The sequence below is a fragment of the Styela clava genome, chromosome 1 (genome assembly GCF_964204865.1).
Source record: "Styela clava chromosome 1, kaStyClav1.hap1.2, whole genome shotgun sequence".
Classification (NCBI taxonomy): Eukaryota; Metazoa; Chordata; class Ascidiacea; order Stolidobranchia; family Styelidae; genus Styela; species Styela clava.
Window position 1 is genome coordinate 23,306,776 of NC_135250.1, and position 18,145 is coordinate 23,324,920.

At 36.7% G+C, this 18,145-nt stretch overlaps 2 protein-coding genes across 2 annotated transcripts; one reads left to right on the forward strand and one right to left on the reverse strand.

Moving 5' to 3' along the window:
• The first annotated feature begins 11,410 nt into the window (after positions 1-11,410).
• On the forward strand, positions 11,411-15,777 carry LOC120342601 (sphingomyelin phosphodiesterase 4-like). Its single transcript, XM_078112196.1, has 2 exons — positions 11,411-11,523; positions 12,859-15,777. The coding sequence occupies exon 2, from the start codon at positions 12,894-12,896 to the stop codon at positions 15,054-15,056; it is 2,163 nt and encodes a 720-aa protein (XP_077968322.1). The 5' UTR covers positions 11,411-11,523; positions 12,859-12,893; the 3' UTR covers positions 15,057-15,777.
• Positions 15,778-16,022: 245 nt separating this feature from the next.
• On the reverse strand, positions 16,023-17,791 carry LOC120342753 (uncharacterized). Its single transcript, XM_039411721.2, has one exon. The coding sequence runs from the start codon at positions 17,727-17,729 to the stop codon at positions 16,365-16,367; it is 1,365 nt and encodes a 454-aa protein (XP_039267655.2). The 5' UTR covers positions 17,730-17,791; the 3' UTR covers positions 16,023-16,364.
• Between the last annotated feature and the right edge of the window lie 354 nt (positions 17,792-18,145).

The following is an 18,145-nucleotide window of genomic DNA, read 5'->3' on the forward strand; positions in this document are numbered from 1 at the left end:
AAACTTTTTTGTACCATCGCCCCCCTACAGTAATTTATGCAACCTCGTCGCCCCCCCCACGGCACCGCAAAAAATGTAAAGTCAGAAACGAATATAATACAGACCAAATAAATAAAGAGACAAATCATTGTTCATAGTGTTTGTTGTTTCGATAGCAATAGCTGAATAGTGTCACTGCTGAAAACCCCTTTTCGACTATCCAGTGGTCGGCAACTTTTTTCAAGTGACGGACCGGTAAAGCCTGACCAAACTTTCGGCGGACCACCTTTATACAAACATACTAAGCCTATACAATAAATTATACACATTAGGAAATTCATGTTGACAATATACTAAAAAACGAAAGTGATGCTATTTGATGTGATATCTGTATTTGTTTGCTGACCATTAACTGTTCTCATATGGTCATCCAGACTACTTTGATATTTCCGTTTTGTAGTTATCAATATTGAAAACCAGGTCTCACATTAATAAGATTCGGGAAAGGTATTAATGCCTGAAGTATAGACCTTCTGACTCTGGTCTGGGTATTGATTGATGTTTGTTTTGGCAAAACTATTTTTGCCCGATGTGCTAACTTTATGATTATCCGGATTCTGAAGTATAAAATTAGCACTGAATAGGCATGACCGGATAGCAATGAGCCAGTAGTGGAGTAGTCACGCTCTTAGCGAGAATTATTTTGTTGCAGACATCTTATACCCAATGAGCATATATGCTCATCGCTTGTACGGACTGATGAGAAACATTCTTTTAGGGGCGTAGTGGAAACAATTGACCCAGCATTATTGCGACATACTGACATAGCAAATGTTTGTGAATTGTTTGTCTGGTTAGCTGTTGTTTATTATTCGTAGGGTTCGTGTTTATATATATGGTAGAAATTTTATTACGGTCTTGTCTGTTTTTGTGTCACCTCTTTGCGGACCGGCGATAATCTTTCCGCGGCCCGGTGGTTGCCCTAATGACCGCTGGTGTTCCTGGGTCATTTTGACACCCCTCTATATCTTTTTTAATATTTCACCAACCAAAAATGCCAAAAACATCATATTAACGGCATCTCGTCTTATGACCACGCAGAAATGCCTTTATTGCCGAAATATTTAATCACTATTTTAAATCAACATTCAGGATTGGCACAATCTCACATTTGTGAGGTTCATCTGTAAAATAATACAGACACCATAGAAAAGATAAGAAAGTTAATTATCGTCTTAATAAATATCTGCATCACGGTATCGATAATAATATTACCATTCGCTTAAAATTGGGACGGTAAATTTACAAATCTTGATAATAATAAAACAAATATTAAAGCCAATGCAAATGTTATTTTGGGCTCTTAATGTCTTTAACAGCTGTTGCCGATGTGAACGCACGGGTAAACCCGAAATATAAAACTTCGATGTCCGCCGACCCGCAAGAATTCATATTTGCAAAAAGAGAAAGAGCGGGAATATAGATTACCAAATCCTGGATATCGCCGCCAAAACGATCGCGGTGGCAAGAACTATTAGCGATTATAACGGAATCAACCAGTAAAATGGCTTTGTTGCCGATTTTTAATGTTTCCAACGACATTCTAGACTTCTGTTGTGTATAAAAAATATTCGTTATCCGACTATTCGCTACTGTTAAAAAATATTCGATTTGAAAGAATATTGAATTTTGTCCACCCCTACTCGCATATCAATGAGGAATAGTTGTGTTTGATTTATCGTGACTAGATAATATTAAATATCGCAAAATTCCGGAAAATGCCAAGTGTTTCTAACATTCGTGGTTACAATAAAATGGCACTTAATACGACCTATGTATTTTGTGAATTTGGTGAAATTTGCGAGATGCTGCTGAAAGTTTCGTCTAATTAGAAAATCGTGCACTTTGGTCACAATTCATCGATATCATTGATAGTCACATGACCACTCTCGTTCAAAGAAACGCACTGCGTAGTATTCCAACATCAGGTTTCGAAGAAGCCGCTGAGCGTTTTTGCCGGAGAAGCGGAATAGGTGTGCTTGTATAAGAATCATATTATAAACTAGAATTTTGCCGTTAATGCAAAAGCTTCATCTTCCATGTCTGCACCACATAGGTTCGAATTCTCGCACGAAAATATTTGTCAATTTTGAATTTTTGACCTTCAATATCGAAAAAAGTGCTATTTCGCAGTACCTTAAAAAAATTGGAAAGTGCTTCGCATTTTTGGCAAAAAAGTGCGCTAATAGTGAACACTGCCCGTAATATCTTTGTTTGCGAAATGGTATTAATTTCATTCCTACATTTATTTTTGGTTTCAATTTTTGATCTTTGAATCTTTTTATGAATTATCATGTAAATTTCAATTTTGAAAAAGAGCACCATAAAGATAACCATTTCAGCCTTGTATCATACAACCCTCAAGCAGGTGCCATAAATGAAATATACCTGGAACAGTCTCATTTAGTAAGTCGGTAAATTAACAACTACCCTGCACACTGTCAAGCACCTTGCATTGTACGTTGCAACTCCCCAGATTTGGCGAGTTGCTAATCAGTATGCATCTTACATCAATTCGATATACGGTAACGTAAGTATATCACAACAGTTACAGTAGTAGTGTTGTTACTTATCGATTTTAATCGGTAAGTATGTTGATAGGTATTTGTCTGTCTGTTAGATGCACGCGATATCTCACGAAAGCAAGATTGAATCTGCTCAAGATTTTGCATGTGCATTCATTATATGCGTACCAGGAGCCTATTGATGAATTATGTCGTATAATTAGCGAGTTATTAATTAATTAGTGATGGGACACAAGGTGTCACTATGGAGTAAGAGCGCTGTTTTGGAGAATCCCATAACTTTCGATCGATAAGTCTTCGGTCTCTGACCGTTATTCACGTTTCAGATATTGTATCATTTATTTATTCAATTTTTTTTAAATGTATCCTCTCATATCTTGTTAATTGCTTTTGTTTCTTTGTTTGCAAATTGTTTTCAACTTCATTTCTATGTAACATTTATTTTTATTCTCACTTATTGATCTTTGAATCTTTTTGTGAATTATCATGTAAACTGTAATTTTGAATTTGATTCATTTTGAGTATCCTATTTTGTTCTTAAGTAAATTCCAAAATTTTGTTTTGTAGATTGATAACTGGTGTAGTGGTCACTCTGTTTGTTAGTGACGAAACAAGGTGTTCAAGAGTGCTAGTTGTATTTATCTCCGCTATACTGTCATTATGGATCACACTGACTAGCTCAGTCACACACTTTACATATAAAAGAACACAATGTCGGTCATATAAGTAAAAATCTTAAGCATGTACTGATATATAACTGGAACAGTCTCACTTGATAAGTCGGTAAATTAACAACTGCCCTGCACACTGTCAAGCACCTTGCGTCCCACATTGCAACTCCCCAGATTCGGTGAGTTGCTGATCAGTATGCAGCTTGCACTAATTGGATATAATTATATCACAACAGTTACATTAGTGAGACACTACAGTTTGTTCAGAAGCAGAAACCCCTTCTTTTGTTGTTTATCTACATTCGCTTTTTACTAACTAAATACAATAATCAAAGTTTTTGAGAAGATTTGATTTGAAGTAGGTTAAGAAAGTAGGCTCTTTTAACAATTGGCGTAATTGCAGCAACTGTTCCGCTTGGATTTGGAGGCGATGAATATGTATTCTTGATTTGCTGCTAGACTTTATATGTATTTTGATTGTAATAAATAAAATTTTACTCTACGCCTACGGGATTTTATATCAACTCTTGATATTTTTCTAACGGCGATAACGAGTTCGCAAGATTGCAAAAATACCTATCAAGACTAAATACATTAGGCGGTCCACAGATGACCTTGGTATTTTAGTAGAGTAGAAATGTTTTTATTTTGGCATAAGAACACGCAACCGCGAGTTACGTTGGACACAACTCAATTATAAGAACAATTTAGGGTGCTCCCGAAGTATGCGTACCAAGATGGCGGACATCGGAACGTAACAGGTTAGGGTTAGGCGATAATTTTTTTCCAATTTTCCTTATTTTAGTCCTATTATCAGTTCGAAGACTAGCCAAGAGCCTCCCGTAGTATTTATATCTAAAATTATGGCCTGACCTAGTACACATATTACATTCCGATGTCCGCCATCTTGGTTCGCATACTTCGGGAGCCCCAAATTTAGAATCTGGTGGTTGTTATGGATTGAATATTTTGCGGGACAGAAAAATCATTATACCGTGAACAAGAGAGCTATGCTCAAATATATGGACACGTAGCGCCACCCAATGGCAATAATTTTGATGACGTCATAGCGAAAAAAAAAGTAATAGCCTTCTGGAGAAAAATTTTATCTTCAACCACTGAAAATTTCAAAGCAATTGGTCCAGTATTCGAAGAGAAAAGCGACTTTTTAAAAACGTGTCAAAGAACAAGAACAACAACAAGGATAACAAGAACAAGAACAACAACAACATAATATTGAAACGATCGTTATGTCCACTACGTGTCCAAAAAGGCGGCTCTTTTAACAAGCGCGTAATCGCGGCGACTGTTTCAGACGGGGATGGGAAATTTTACGGCGTCTTAATTAAGCTGTCGCAGAACCAGGTGGCTCGGCGGTGTGGCGCATCGTGCTAAGCGTTAGGAATACGCTCGCCAGCGCATCTCTGATTACCCTTCGTGGGTTCGAATCCCATGTGGCGATGATCATGTGCGAGAAGATTGCTGGACTCCTCGCCGCAGTAGGGTGGTTCACGTAACCGCTGGTTGGTTACGGCTTCCTCCACCATCAAGTCCATGCTTCCGAAAACAAACAAATAACTAACTAATCTCAAACCCGACATCCCAGATAGCACAACTTCGTCGGCACAACCAAGGCCGAACGTTGTTTGAACCATCGGCCCAATAATGGCGAACGCCGCTGAGCCAACGTCAGTCCTTTCGCTGTAATGCAACCGAGGCAAACGGTCGGGCGAACGTAGGCGATACGTTGTAAACAATCGTGCAACATGACCGGGCCAACCTAGGTGATACGTTGTAACACAATTATGACATATGGCCGCGCCAACGTAGGCGATACGTTGTAACACAATCGTGGCATATGGCCAGGCCAAGGTAAGTGATGTGTTGTAATACAGACAGGGTATGGATCTTTACTACAAATGCCACGAAATTTACCACTAATCAAACATTAATTATTTAATAAAAAAAAAAAAATAATAACAAAATGTCTTTATTTTACAAATATATATACATGTACTACAATTAATCGGAGTTCATTGCCAGATCATCCAGAGCTGAAAAATATAAAATTTCTGTGTTAAATTGTTTTAGAAGCTATTCCATAACACAATATTGCAGTATTATCGCAACAAATTATCAGAGTAGGAGTCTCAAGCCAAGTTTCTGCAGTCGCGAATGTGTGAGTGAAGCTTACATTGACAAGAAAATATTAATTGCAAAATACAAGCTTGTATTCATAGAACTAGAGTTAGACTTTCAGAAAATCATTATCCTCGGAAAAAGTCAGCTATAATAACAAGTGGGGAACCGTGGGACTGTTTTAGCGGTCGAGGCACAGGAATTTTTGATTCCGCAAGGGGGGTGTAGACAATGTTTTGAGGGGGCATGAGGCTAATTAGAAACATTTGTTAGAATTGATCTTGCGCGCCATATTTTGGATAAATATATTTCCTTATCGTTTAGAGCAGGGGTGGGCAAGGTTTTTGAAGCGAGGGCCAAAAATTTTGCCCACCTATAGTGGCGGGTCATGTAAGTGTGACGTAAAAAGTAACATTTTATAAATAACATTTACAGTGTTACTGACGTCACTCCATAAGACTACAGGCGAAAGATTATATTTCATGATACGCTCCAATGCACATATTTCTCGTCGCCTTTCGCGACCGTTTTCCGCTCGCTTTTGCTACTCGGCGTCTTCTTTACGTGTAGTACCTGCCTCTTTGCACCTGTAACGAAAGAAAATATTCTCTATATCTAAGAAGTTTTGCTCACTTGGAAAGCTGGAATGGCAGACAAGCTGTAAAGAGCAATTTTGGACATCATAGACGTTTTTTTTTATCAGAGAAGATTACAAACGCGATAGCGGAAGGATATGTGTGGAACATTTCGCAGATAATGACAAAGTTCAAAGTTAGTAATTTTTATGTTTGCGCTTAAACATTGAAATTTCATTTAAAGAGAGTGTCATACAAAACCGCAAAACTGTTTTTACTTCCCTTAACGGTGCTGTGATACAATTCCATAACACAAAGTTTGCACCTATCGAACTTGCTTTAGTGGGTGAATGTATTAGACATATTACATATTCAGTTAATGTCTCGTGGATAGGTTTGTTTAAATTTAGGAATTTAGCTCATAGCCCACTAATTAATATTATCTTCTATGCAGGAGGTTGCAAGGCTGAATTCAACTTGCAGCCTTACTGATCACCTGACGATGCTCATTTAGTTTGGCTCGAGTAAGTCTTCTTGAAAGACTTGTGTGGATGGAAACTACATATATATGTTTTGCCTTCCTCCGATTTTAGAAGACAAATTTAATCTGAGGGATTTCGCATATAATTCTCATTGATTGTTGGCTGTTTATAATTCCTATTAATTGTGAATTCTGATTATAACAAAGAGTTGATTAAAAAAAATTTACGTAATTTACTGGCACCTTTTTCTTGTCAATACTCCAAGCTGAGGTAATAAACAAGACCATAAATACATTTATGTCATCTGGAAGCAAAATATGCACACTACTTAATAGTTTAACACATTGAGATAATACATCATGACAGAAAATACAAGTTAAAGATATGTATGACCATCACATGGTAATTAAAATTTAAAAAAATTAATAGGGGCTGTGGAGTATGAAAAGTTTAAGACAAAGAAAAGAACAAAAGTTCATAGCTCATTTGCCTCCATTGCTTTGTGAAGGCCAATATATTTCGAGTGGCTGAATTGGTTTACCTTTATGATAGCAACGATTTTGTATTTATTACAGCGAGATTTTTTTCAATTTAATTGAAGTGATATTATTTCCCAAAGCTATGCTTGAATCGTCTGGAATAGATCAGTGGTGTCAAACTCATGGGTTTTTCAGAGCCGCATTGCATTTTGGAAATTGTAAAAAGGGCCGCGAACAGTTTTTGATAATGTATACTGGAAAGATATTTTTAAGATAGTTTTAGTTTGTGACATATATTGTGATGCAACTAAACAGTTGGATTAAGTTTTATTATTTTCTTTAATTTCAAATGCAATTACATATTAATATTTGCATTCCACTATCATTGCAAGTTACTGTATTTATTATAAAAAATCATAAAATTCTATGTACAACCATCAAAATCATTTTTTAACAAGCTTTGGATAAGAAAAGAATTATACATACACTAAAAATGACTTAATCTAAATATATGAACTTAAAATTAACAATAATATTACAGTATAAACTCAATGTTTTTTTAATTGCATTTGTCCTGACGTTTGGCATCTTTTTTGTGTCACCAAGCATATTAAGGCCAGGCTGAAATGATTTTATAGTACTAACTCTAACTAACGAGGTCACATGATCATGGGTCAATCTGAATCTTTGCGAATGTTTAATTAATTCCAGTAATGCAAAAAAGTTACTTTTATCATTTCATTTATAGATCAGTAAAAAGACAAATGACAGATTTTTTTCGACAAGACATTTCTCGCCACATTGCGTGGCATAGGATTGCTTGAATTATTATTGATATTGATTTTCAGTAAGTAAAACGTTGTATATTTATATACAAACACATGGAAATTTTCTGTTCGAAGTTGGTCTTTGAATTTGTCATATTGACTGCTTAGCTTATTGTGTATTTTCATTGTATTGATGGAAATATGACAAATTAAACAATGTGCTTCAGAGTTTTGTGAAAAGCAGAAATATTGCAACTCCAATTTTCTTCGAAAATGCCACCTTCCTCATGTACTTTGCGTTTAATTTAATCACTCAAATGTTTTATTCAAGTATTCTTTTGCTAGCTTGATGTGTATTTTTAATTGGGCCAAAATGTGAACAAAAATAAATTAATTTTCCAAAACTACTTTCAGTAAATTGTTTTCTGTGTGAATAATCAATTTCACTTTAAAAAGGCTGGAAAAATCTATTACAGTTAGATAAAAAAAAACTTCTAAAATACTATTACAATTATTGTTAAGCGTTCGAGGGCCGCAGTGGAAGTTCTCTGGGGCCGCGAGTTTGACATCCCTGGTCTAGATTGAAGTTGTCGAAAATATATATAACAGTATTTTATCATGAATCATGATTATACCCTTTCCTGAATTTCTTCTATAGTACTACCAAAAGTTGATGAACCAAAGAACCATTTTCCAAAGCTGTGCTAAGTATGTCTAGCGTGTTTTGTGCCTTTTTACAAATAAGATCGCTTATGCAATCTTAAGCTTTGAAATTTTCAGTTATTTTCCTCAAGCCCTTCAGGATGTGGGGGACATACACAACTCTATCGGAGGGTCAAATGTCTTTGCATGCCTCCATAGGTTGTTATTCTATTGCAAACATTTATAGAGTACTCTAATTATATTTCTTGGAATCACACTGTCACTGATATGTCGCCAGACTTCTGATATCTCCCCTTCTGCTATAATTGTCCTGTGAATAAATAATAGGAAATTGAGATTAGACGAATAGTTGAAAGTTTTGCTTTATGTCGGCTTAATTTCTTGATTGATATACTTACTATTTTTGCTATTACCTCTTGTGCCGCAGGAGTCTCACAATGCTTAGTCAGGTTCGTCCACAACTTTCACATCTGAAGAAAGAGAGGAGATTTATTAATTTTCGTTAAGAATAAATAAATAAGTCTATATGATTTAGAATGGGAAAGCTAATAAATCCAATATCTCATGATTTATGTAAAAAATGTTTTACTGAATTTGGTATATAAATCAACTAATAAAGGGTTTTAGTCAGAAACTTACAAGTATTCGTGGCTCCAAATACTTGGGAGATCAGATTATACAATATACCGGTATGAGTGGTATGTTAGGTGAACTTGTTAACCCTTTGATTTAATACGCAAATAGAAGTGAATGAGCAATAGTATGTTACACCAATGAGTATATATCCTGACTGATTAAAAAAAATCTAAATGGAGGTGCATGAACTATTTGGAACCATAAGGGGTAAGTAACTATGCAATTCCGGCAAATGGGCAACTACGTACCGTACTGAAATAATAACTTCGTAGTTGTTGACAAAAGCTGGCTTTCCCAGATGTACTTAATAGTGCGATGCCCGGGTGTGATATACAACAATAGTATTTACCTTACCTTTTTCCAATTTCTTTTTACCTTAACTTTCCAAAATATCATTAAAATCGACAACAACTGTCAAAGCAGGCACGAAAACCATTCGTGCTATGCCTTGAAAGCAGCACACATCCGCTCGTTTTCGTCTCGTCAAGTATGTGCATTGGAGCGTGCATCGGATACGATCTTCGGCCAAAAATGCCGTAGTTGTGCATCATGTTGTTTAATGTCATTGATCGAACCACAGTCTTAACAAATTCCATGGGCTATTTTTAGATAAAACATCAAAATTCATTTTCAGTTTCGTTGAGGCAGCTTCAGTCGGGTCAGATTTGGCCCACGGGCCTTACCGGTACATTGCCCATGCCTGGTTTAGAGAGTGCAGAGGGCTGCCATGCTTGTATCTTTATTACTCATAACGTGGAGCATGTTTGAGTTCAACTTTATGCTGTTGGTTCGTACATTCTAGAACCCTTATTGTTAGCTAAATATTTTTGAGGTGGGGCTCAATGTCTTAAAGGGGGCGCGGCTTCAAAAGTTTGAGGACCACTGCTCCGAACTAAGATTCTCAAAGGGATTTTCAGCACTGATGGAGGTGCTAATACTATTTGGTTGAATTTATATTGGCAAATACAAACATAAATATTCAATTCACATATGTAATAGTATTATCCTCTCATTACATACCTTGATCGGTCCCTAACTGGCAATGCTCTCTGTATGTTGTCCCTGTAATATGTAAAACAAAATGTACTATATAAGCAAGTTCGAATGGTTCACGTAATCGCTGGTTGGTTACGGCTTTTTCCACCATCAAGTCCATGCTTCTGAAAACAAACAAATAACTAACTAATCCCAAACCCGACATGGAATGGTAACCAGACAAGAGGCCGTGGTTCGCCATATGGTTAAGCCGTCTTAACGATTTTCCTCTCCCCCGGGATAAATATGTGAATCCTATCCTATCCATTGCGGGATTTCCAAACCATGGCGGCTGAATTTTCAGCTGCCACAAACCAACTTTGGGTAAGTTGGAACATTTTCCCTAAGGATACTGTTTTTATGGATTTGGTGTTAGGTTTTAGGTTCAAGTAGCTATAATTCCAAACGATAAACTAAAATCTGGTACCGATGCTACCGCCATAAAAACAAGGCCAAGAGTTCGTTCGTGGCAGGAGCCGCCATGAAGTGGTAAGACCTGCGCCTCAGTGTATTGGCCGCTCCATTTGCGAGTGATCGAACAAGGTGTTCGAAAGTGCTACCGTAGTTGTATGTATAGGATGCTATACCATTCCATGTCGGGTATGGGATTAGTTAGTTATTTGTTTTCGGAAGCATGGACTTGATAGTGGAGGAAGCCATAACCGACCAGCGGTTACGTGAACCACCCTATTTCTTCTATACTGTCATTCAGTCATTGCACAGACTACACCTGTACACAGACTTTATTAAGTTATGACAGTATGACACACTTTACTTATAAAAGATCTCTGTAAAGATAATCATGTCGGCCGTGTAATACACGGTACAGGTCTCTTGTAGTTTCCTTAAATGAAATATTGATATAACTGGAATAGTCTCACTTAGTTGGATAGGATTTACATATTTATCATGGTTAAGTCGTTTAATTAACAATTTCCCTGCAGCGGACTGTTGAGCACCTTGAATCATACGTTGCAACCAAGTCCATGCTTACGAAAACAAATAACCAAGTAATGCCATACAGGTACCGGACGAGAGGCCGTGGTTCGCCATATGAATAAGCCGTCTTATCGGCTTTCCCCTCCCCCTGGGATAGATATGTAAATCCTATCCTAACTCTCCATATATTCGGCAAGTTCTGAAGTTGCTAATCAGTATACAGCCTGCACTAATTCGATATAATTATATCCCTCCACTTACAGTAATGTAAAACTACAGCTGGTTTCAGAAGCAAAAACCCCTTCCTTTATTATTTATCTGCATTCGCTCATTACTAGCTATATACAATTTTTTGAGAAGATTTAAAGTAGGTAATAATTTCAAGTTGTTTTTATATTGCTTTTCAATAACCATAACTGTATGTTTGATTTTATATCCACTGTTTAATAATTAAATTCAAATTATGCAATCTAGGATAGGTCCACATACTTATCCTGGGGGAGAGGAAAGTTGATAAGCAGACTCAATCATATGTCGAACCATGGCCTCTCATCTGGTAACACTACAAGTTGGGTATGGGATTATTATTTCGCCCGTTATTTATTTTCGAAAGCATGAACATGATGGTGGAGATAGCCGTTACCGACCAGCAGTCACATGAACCACCCTACAGTGGCTAGGATTTTAGGAATCCAGCAATCTTCTTGCACGTAACTCTCCCCACACAGGATTCGAACCTGCAAGCCCATGTAAGGTAATCAAAGGTGCAGTGGTGACTGTATTCCTAATACACCGCCGTTTTATTCTTGTAATGTATGCTCCTTAGAATAAGAACTAGCAGAAGTTGTTGAAAATTTTTCTATTTGTATTACTTTCTTGAGGAGTGGAAGTGGTGACTCCTCTACGGCCCATGGGCCGGGGCCACGGCCCATCAGGCTATGGGCCGCGGCCCATCAAGTTGTGTAAAGGGACTATTCACTTGGCTAACACAGACAGTGACCAAACTCCTAACCCTAATCTGGTACCCTACACATACTACAGGAGTAGTATGTTGCTTGGTATTTATTTTTATATAAATGCTTATCGTGAGAAAAAAATTTGGAGGCATCCCGCGATTTTTTTTGGTTCGAATATTGACAAATTTGTAAAAATTGGAAATTTTGGTAAGATAATTGAATTTTTTCTGATGGGGCCGTGGCCCGTAGGTTGACGGGCCATGGCCCATGGGGCCCAATTGGATGGGCTGTGGCCCCGGCCCATGGGCCGTAGAGGAGTCACCACCCCTGTAGTTCTTGAGGACCATGGTAATTAAAAGATATCCTTAGTTTTTGAGAAATGGTAATATTTTGTGGAACTTATCGCTGTGTCATAATAAATTTTATGAGTCGTATTGTTATTTGCATCTTTTTGTCGTCAAGTTTCGATTATTTAACCAAATAAGATGAGTATAAATCGCTAGGTGTTTATTAGTTAGGTCATCAGTAAACAATTATTTGCTTGCAATATAAAAGAAAGTGTATGATAAATAACAAATAAATATGTGTAAAGAAATGCACAATGCTATTGATAAACCACTGTTATTTATATTTTGTTTTTCCAGTTATTGTGATTTTTAATAACTCTAATTTAATATTTTTAGGTTTGTTGTTATTTTGGTTGATAGAGAAATTGTTACTTTATATGAAGGAATATGATTGTTAATAAACATTCATTGGTTATAAACTTCATTGGTATATTTAGAATAATGCATTTTCATCATATCATAATGATAAAAATGTTTAAAATAACTAAGATTACAAAGATTGACACTGATATATAATGTATAGGATATATTCTGTTGTAAATTGGCTTCTGTTGTAGTAACATAATTCTCCATACTATTATCAATCTAATGTAATATTTTCACAGATACTGTATATTTTGATAACATATTCATTGTCATCATGAGATCGGCTGAAAATGAAATCAACAATTCTTTACAAATGGCTTCATCGAATTTTGATATTCAAGAAACTTGTAAAAGTTTAACTCAAGTCATTGAAACCTGTGGTGTTCATTCACTCGGAAATATTTTTCAAAAATTGGTTGAAGATATTTTCATCAACAAAACATATAAATGGTGTTTGGTGAGAAGCGGAGTTCCTATGGCAGACTTTGGTATTGTGAGACGATTCCTGGGACCAGATGGAGCCATGTTTCAACTTATAAATAGAATGCAAATGCATGGAGTGCAAGTTAAAGGACCAGATATGGTGGCTCTTGGAGAATTTCACTCAGATCTCATGTATGATCCTCAAAGATTAGGCTGTCCTTTCGAATCATATTTCTGTTACTTTTCTCATATTATAACAAAGTTAAGTTTGAATACGACGATTTCCAACAATATGTTTCCACACAACAGATTCAACTTGAGAAACCCGAATTTGTTAGTAAGTGGAGCTGAAGATTTACTTTACTTTGTTTTGCTGGATGATTACTTATCATATTATCTTCCTTCTGGTGCTGATGCTAAACCTCCTACCTTAAATACTGGTGGGTTATTCAACACATCAACCAAGGTGCATCGTAATATTACTAAATCCAGTTTTCTGCTGAGACATGATTCTAATAATGTTATATCACATGGACAACCTTCTCACAGTGAGACTTGGTGCTGTGATGTTTTGATGAATATATTTACAACATTTTGGATGTATGGATTTCAACCAAACAGAAGTGAATTCAGTAGCGGTTCTGCTGTTCGAGGAAAGGTCCCAACTGAAAATCATGTCAGGGCAGTTAGACTTCTTGTCAAGCATGTTCACTTTTTTTGTAATGCTCACATGGGGAACACTTTGACTAAACGGTTTCAAAATGACTCAATCTTGGAGCAACTCGACCAGAATTTGATGAATAAATTCCAACCTAAACTGTTCCTGTTTTTGCAACATTGTTTCGAGGTATGGCCCCTGGATCACACTTTTAGGATTGTACTAGAAACTTGGCTGAGTTATATTCAACCATGGAGGTATGTTAAAAATGATTTTCCTACGTTATCTTCTGATTGTAATGTAAACAATAATTGGTATCATTTTGTATATGCTAATATTCAGTTTTACTCGGCTTTATTCCAAGTTGTTATTAGGAGATTCATTAGAATGGATATAGGAACAATGGGAAATTCCTTCTTGCTTTTTCGAGTTGCAAAAGTTTACAGCCAACCTAATTTGATCACCTTGATAGACCAAGCACATGAAGCAAATCCACAACTTGCTTACAGTCAGTTGTCTGGAAATTTTGAAAGCTATGTCATTAGCCAATCATATGGAGCTGTCGAGCCTAAAGATGATGACTTGTTTTCTCCTGTTTTTATCGATGTTGTGAGGCAACTGTTACTTATAATCTCCCAAGCATTAGAAACTACAAAATCGTCAGCTGCTTCTGCGAACTCCGACTGGTCAAATCAAGTATTAACGTTCTGTGGTTACGGAGCTTTTGTTGAAAACAACGATTCTGGTTCTACTGGACCAGACAAGAAAAAGATTGAGCAAAATCTGAATTATGCCTTGAAAACTTTCTGTGATATTTTTGAGTTACCATTACCCAAACTTGATACCGTTTCAAGAAAATCACCTGGACGTGGCAGTGATATAGCAGATTATGAATTAGATGAAAATGGAAAAATGAGTTTGTCACCAACTGGCCGTTTTCAGCTTCAAAACAAATTGAAAAAATTCCCAATTTTGCCAAATGTAGATCCAGATCTTCGTCCTATTTGTAGTTTTGAGAATGCTTTTTTGGTTCGTTTTTTACACAAACTTTCATCAAAATTCAATGGCAAATACCAACATGAAATTGAAGAATTATGCAAGAAGAATGATATCTTGGGAAAAGTCTGTAAAATATTATTTGAACAACCTGACGAATTCCCTGCACTGAAACATGGTTTTCACCCTAAGCCTCATTTATCTTTGAGGTTTATCGCTCATTACAGAAATATATTCTACATTTTCATGTTATATGCTCTGTCGTTATTTTTTAGGTTCAATTTTGTATATTCATGTATTTACATTGTTTTTCTACTTGTCATCATAATATTCTTCAGAGCTTTGTTCAGTAAAGATTGATATTTTCTCTCCAATATACATTCCCTACCCTTGTGGATCAATTGGATATTTGATGAATCATATAGGAGGTTGCATTTGCTAAATCTTGTAATTGGTAATGAAGAAGAATTATCTAAGGCTGTGAAGCCAAAAAAATTTGTTCCTGACTCTGAACTATTGAGTACTTGAAAAAAACTACTCAGACTCATGGTTAACGAAAATTTCCAACTTTGATAACAGGTAGAGAAAAGTTATGACACTCGGCTACAAGAAACCAATTTGTAAATTTGTAAATATGCATTCTCTATTCAATTGCTTATTGATATCAATTCGATGATAGAAATTCAATATTTGACTTTTCATTTCAAAATCTGATATTTTGACTCTTCGGTGTAAAAGGTGAAGACTTCCATCATTAATAGAAACATACCAGACTTCCATTATTAATAGAAAGTACAAACTCCTCAGCTGTGTCTTCTTTTTTACCAAAAATACCCTCCTTCTGACAATAAGCTATAGTTCATCACATACTTTTTGACAAATTTGTATTTAAACAGTCTAGTTTATGTAATGGTGTTGTGAATGGGTTTTACTCATTTTTTCCCTAATTTTTCACTTATTTGATGTTGTATTCGATATTGACTAACATTTCGTATAAACCATTTTTAGTGTGTAAATAATACATCAATTTTCTGCCAAATACATTGATGTGAAGTGTCAAAAATTAATTCCCAAAGTCGTAGATCAATCATACTTTTTTTATACTGTCTTTATTTTCATGATTATAATTATTGGCTTGATAGTGTTTTTGCATTCATTTCTCAGCATATAGATTGGATGTAACTGTAATTACAACCTCAAGCTCAATAGTTAATTATTTATTTCATTTGTCTGCAGTACCACATCTAACATTATGCTATATATCAAACTATACTACCTTGGTTTTATTACCACATGACCACGCTTGTCTTTTTGTCGCCGATCGTTTTGCTAAAAATCACAGTCAAAAAATATCTAATGACACTAAAAAATATAAAGTATCAGATACATTCAGACACACAAAAAAATTAGACACCCTGAAAAGAAAACACAATTTGTCTCACTTTGGCAAACAATACGCATATCTGATTAACAATTTTCTAAACAACCATGATTGTATTGCAAATCAAATAATTTGATGTAATTTCAAGTATCACAATAATTATAGACTTGCTAACTTCTTCATGATAGGTTTTCATTTTAAAATTTCAGTACCAACACCCAAGATGTTCCATAACAAAGCAACCCAATTTTCTAGAGCTATACGCACTATCATGCATCTGAACTGATCTAAACAGTTTGAGCAAACTCTCTAGAAGATTCCAACAATTCATTTCGATATTGAAGTGTTTTCGCCCAAGACTTTTTGTTCTTATGAAGAGTGGTGTTCTTGTTACATTCATAGTGAAACTCTGGTCCCTTCATTGTGTACCATTTGGGTTTCGGCCCTCTTACCCTCTCTAACTCGGACTCTCGTTTAAGTTGAAGCAAATACTCTTCTTCCACACGTAACCTTGCAAGACGAAGCTTTGCAAGCTCTTGTTGGTAAGGGCTATTTTCAACCAATGCTCTGCGGGTGTCGATTTGATCTGCTGATCTAAGGAATCTCAACTCTGTTTCGGAAGGCAAGGGGTGTATTTGCCTTGGATATGACCCCTCACTCATGGTCGAGTGCCTTGTTATGGAACGCCCACGAGTGACCAACTCATTTGAGGAATTGGCTCCTGCAGCACCAAGCACAGTCGCACGCTTCATTGATGCCGATTTGCACCGACGCTTTGTCGTGCTTAAAGCAGGTGGTGGTTTGGCACTAGCATTTGCATTGCGTGAGTTTGGCACCCAAGTTGGTCGAGGTGAGTGGGCCCTGGATGGACTGCGAGTTGCAAAGTTTGGCACCACCGTTACTTCTGAAGTTGTACCAGCTGCTGTTGCAGGCCTTTGCATTTTGACTGGAAAATCAGGTGGAAGCAAAGAACGTACTCCTACAATGTGTGGGGCAGTCAGCCTCACTGGAAACGTCTCCATACTTGATGCTAAATCAGTGGATGTCAGCTGACCATAAATATTCTTTGTGGCCATTTCAGCACCAAAAATTCCAGTTCCCCTACTAGTGGGTGACACAGATCGTGTTGATATTCCGAGCTTTTTTGCAGTGTCGAAATTACCCATGGATGTCGTCAAATGCTGTGGGTCCCTATACCACTTTGAGTCTCTTGGTGGTAAATGTGACACTGCCTCCTCATCCTTCCGCTGCAGCAAATCTCTCAGTTCTGCATCATCGTTCAAATAGTCACCATAACCATTACTACCCAATCGGTTTTCTTTATGAAACTCCTCAATGTATTTGTCCTGATCGTAATTCGCATCTCTTGCAAATACGAGACTCTTCGCATAGTTTTCTTCTAAACTATCATTGAGATGTCTCAAGTCTGATTTGAGCTTCGATAAAGTGCTCTCGAGATCTTCTACTGTGGGCCCCGTATCTCGTGTTTCCATTGCTGAGCGAGGGCGGCGTTGCAAATTCATAGACCTGCGATTTCCAGGAAGATTAAGACTGGAGCTTAGATTTTTAGTGGTCAGCGTTTTTTCTGTATTAGTAAAATAATTAGAGTCCTTGCGAATTATTGCCTCTTTGTTACCAACTACTGCAATCATGTCGAGAGGCGACCGACCTACCTACATTACCAACTAATCCTTCTAGTGAAGCGTCATTCGCTGTCATGGCGACGGAAATATCACCGCAATGCGAGACACCCAGTGGAATATTGTCGGGGCTGAAGGTTTCTCGTTAAAAGTAGAAACGAGTGGGTTAGGATAGGGTGGGATTTACGTATTTATTCCGAGGTATAGCAAATCTTCCCACCATCGATACTTCCCATGTTCCAACTTTGAACAGCAGCGGGCTAGTCATAGGCAAAGCAAAGAGTTACGTGCAATAAATACCCCACGAAATCGAGAATTTGAATATTTTTATGCAAGCAATTAAGCAAAGTCGTTACTGCTTAGGGTAGGATAGGATTTACATATTTATCCCGGGGGAGAGGAAAGCCGATAAGACGGCTTATCCATAT

What these genes read in the sequence shown, in the direction of transcription:
- LOC120342753 (XM_039411721.2), bottom strand. Translation starts at nt 17,729, where the DNA reads ATGATTGCAGTAGTTGGTAACAAAGAGGCAATAATTCGCAAGGACTCT.
- LOC120342601 (XM_078112196.1), top strand. Translation starts at nt 12,894, where the DNA reads ATGAGATCGGCTGAAAATGAAATCAACAATTCTTTACAAATGGCTTCA.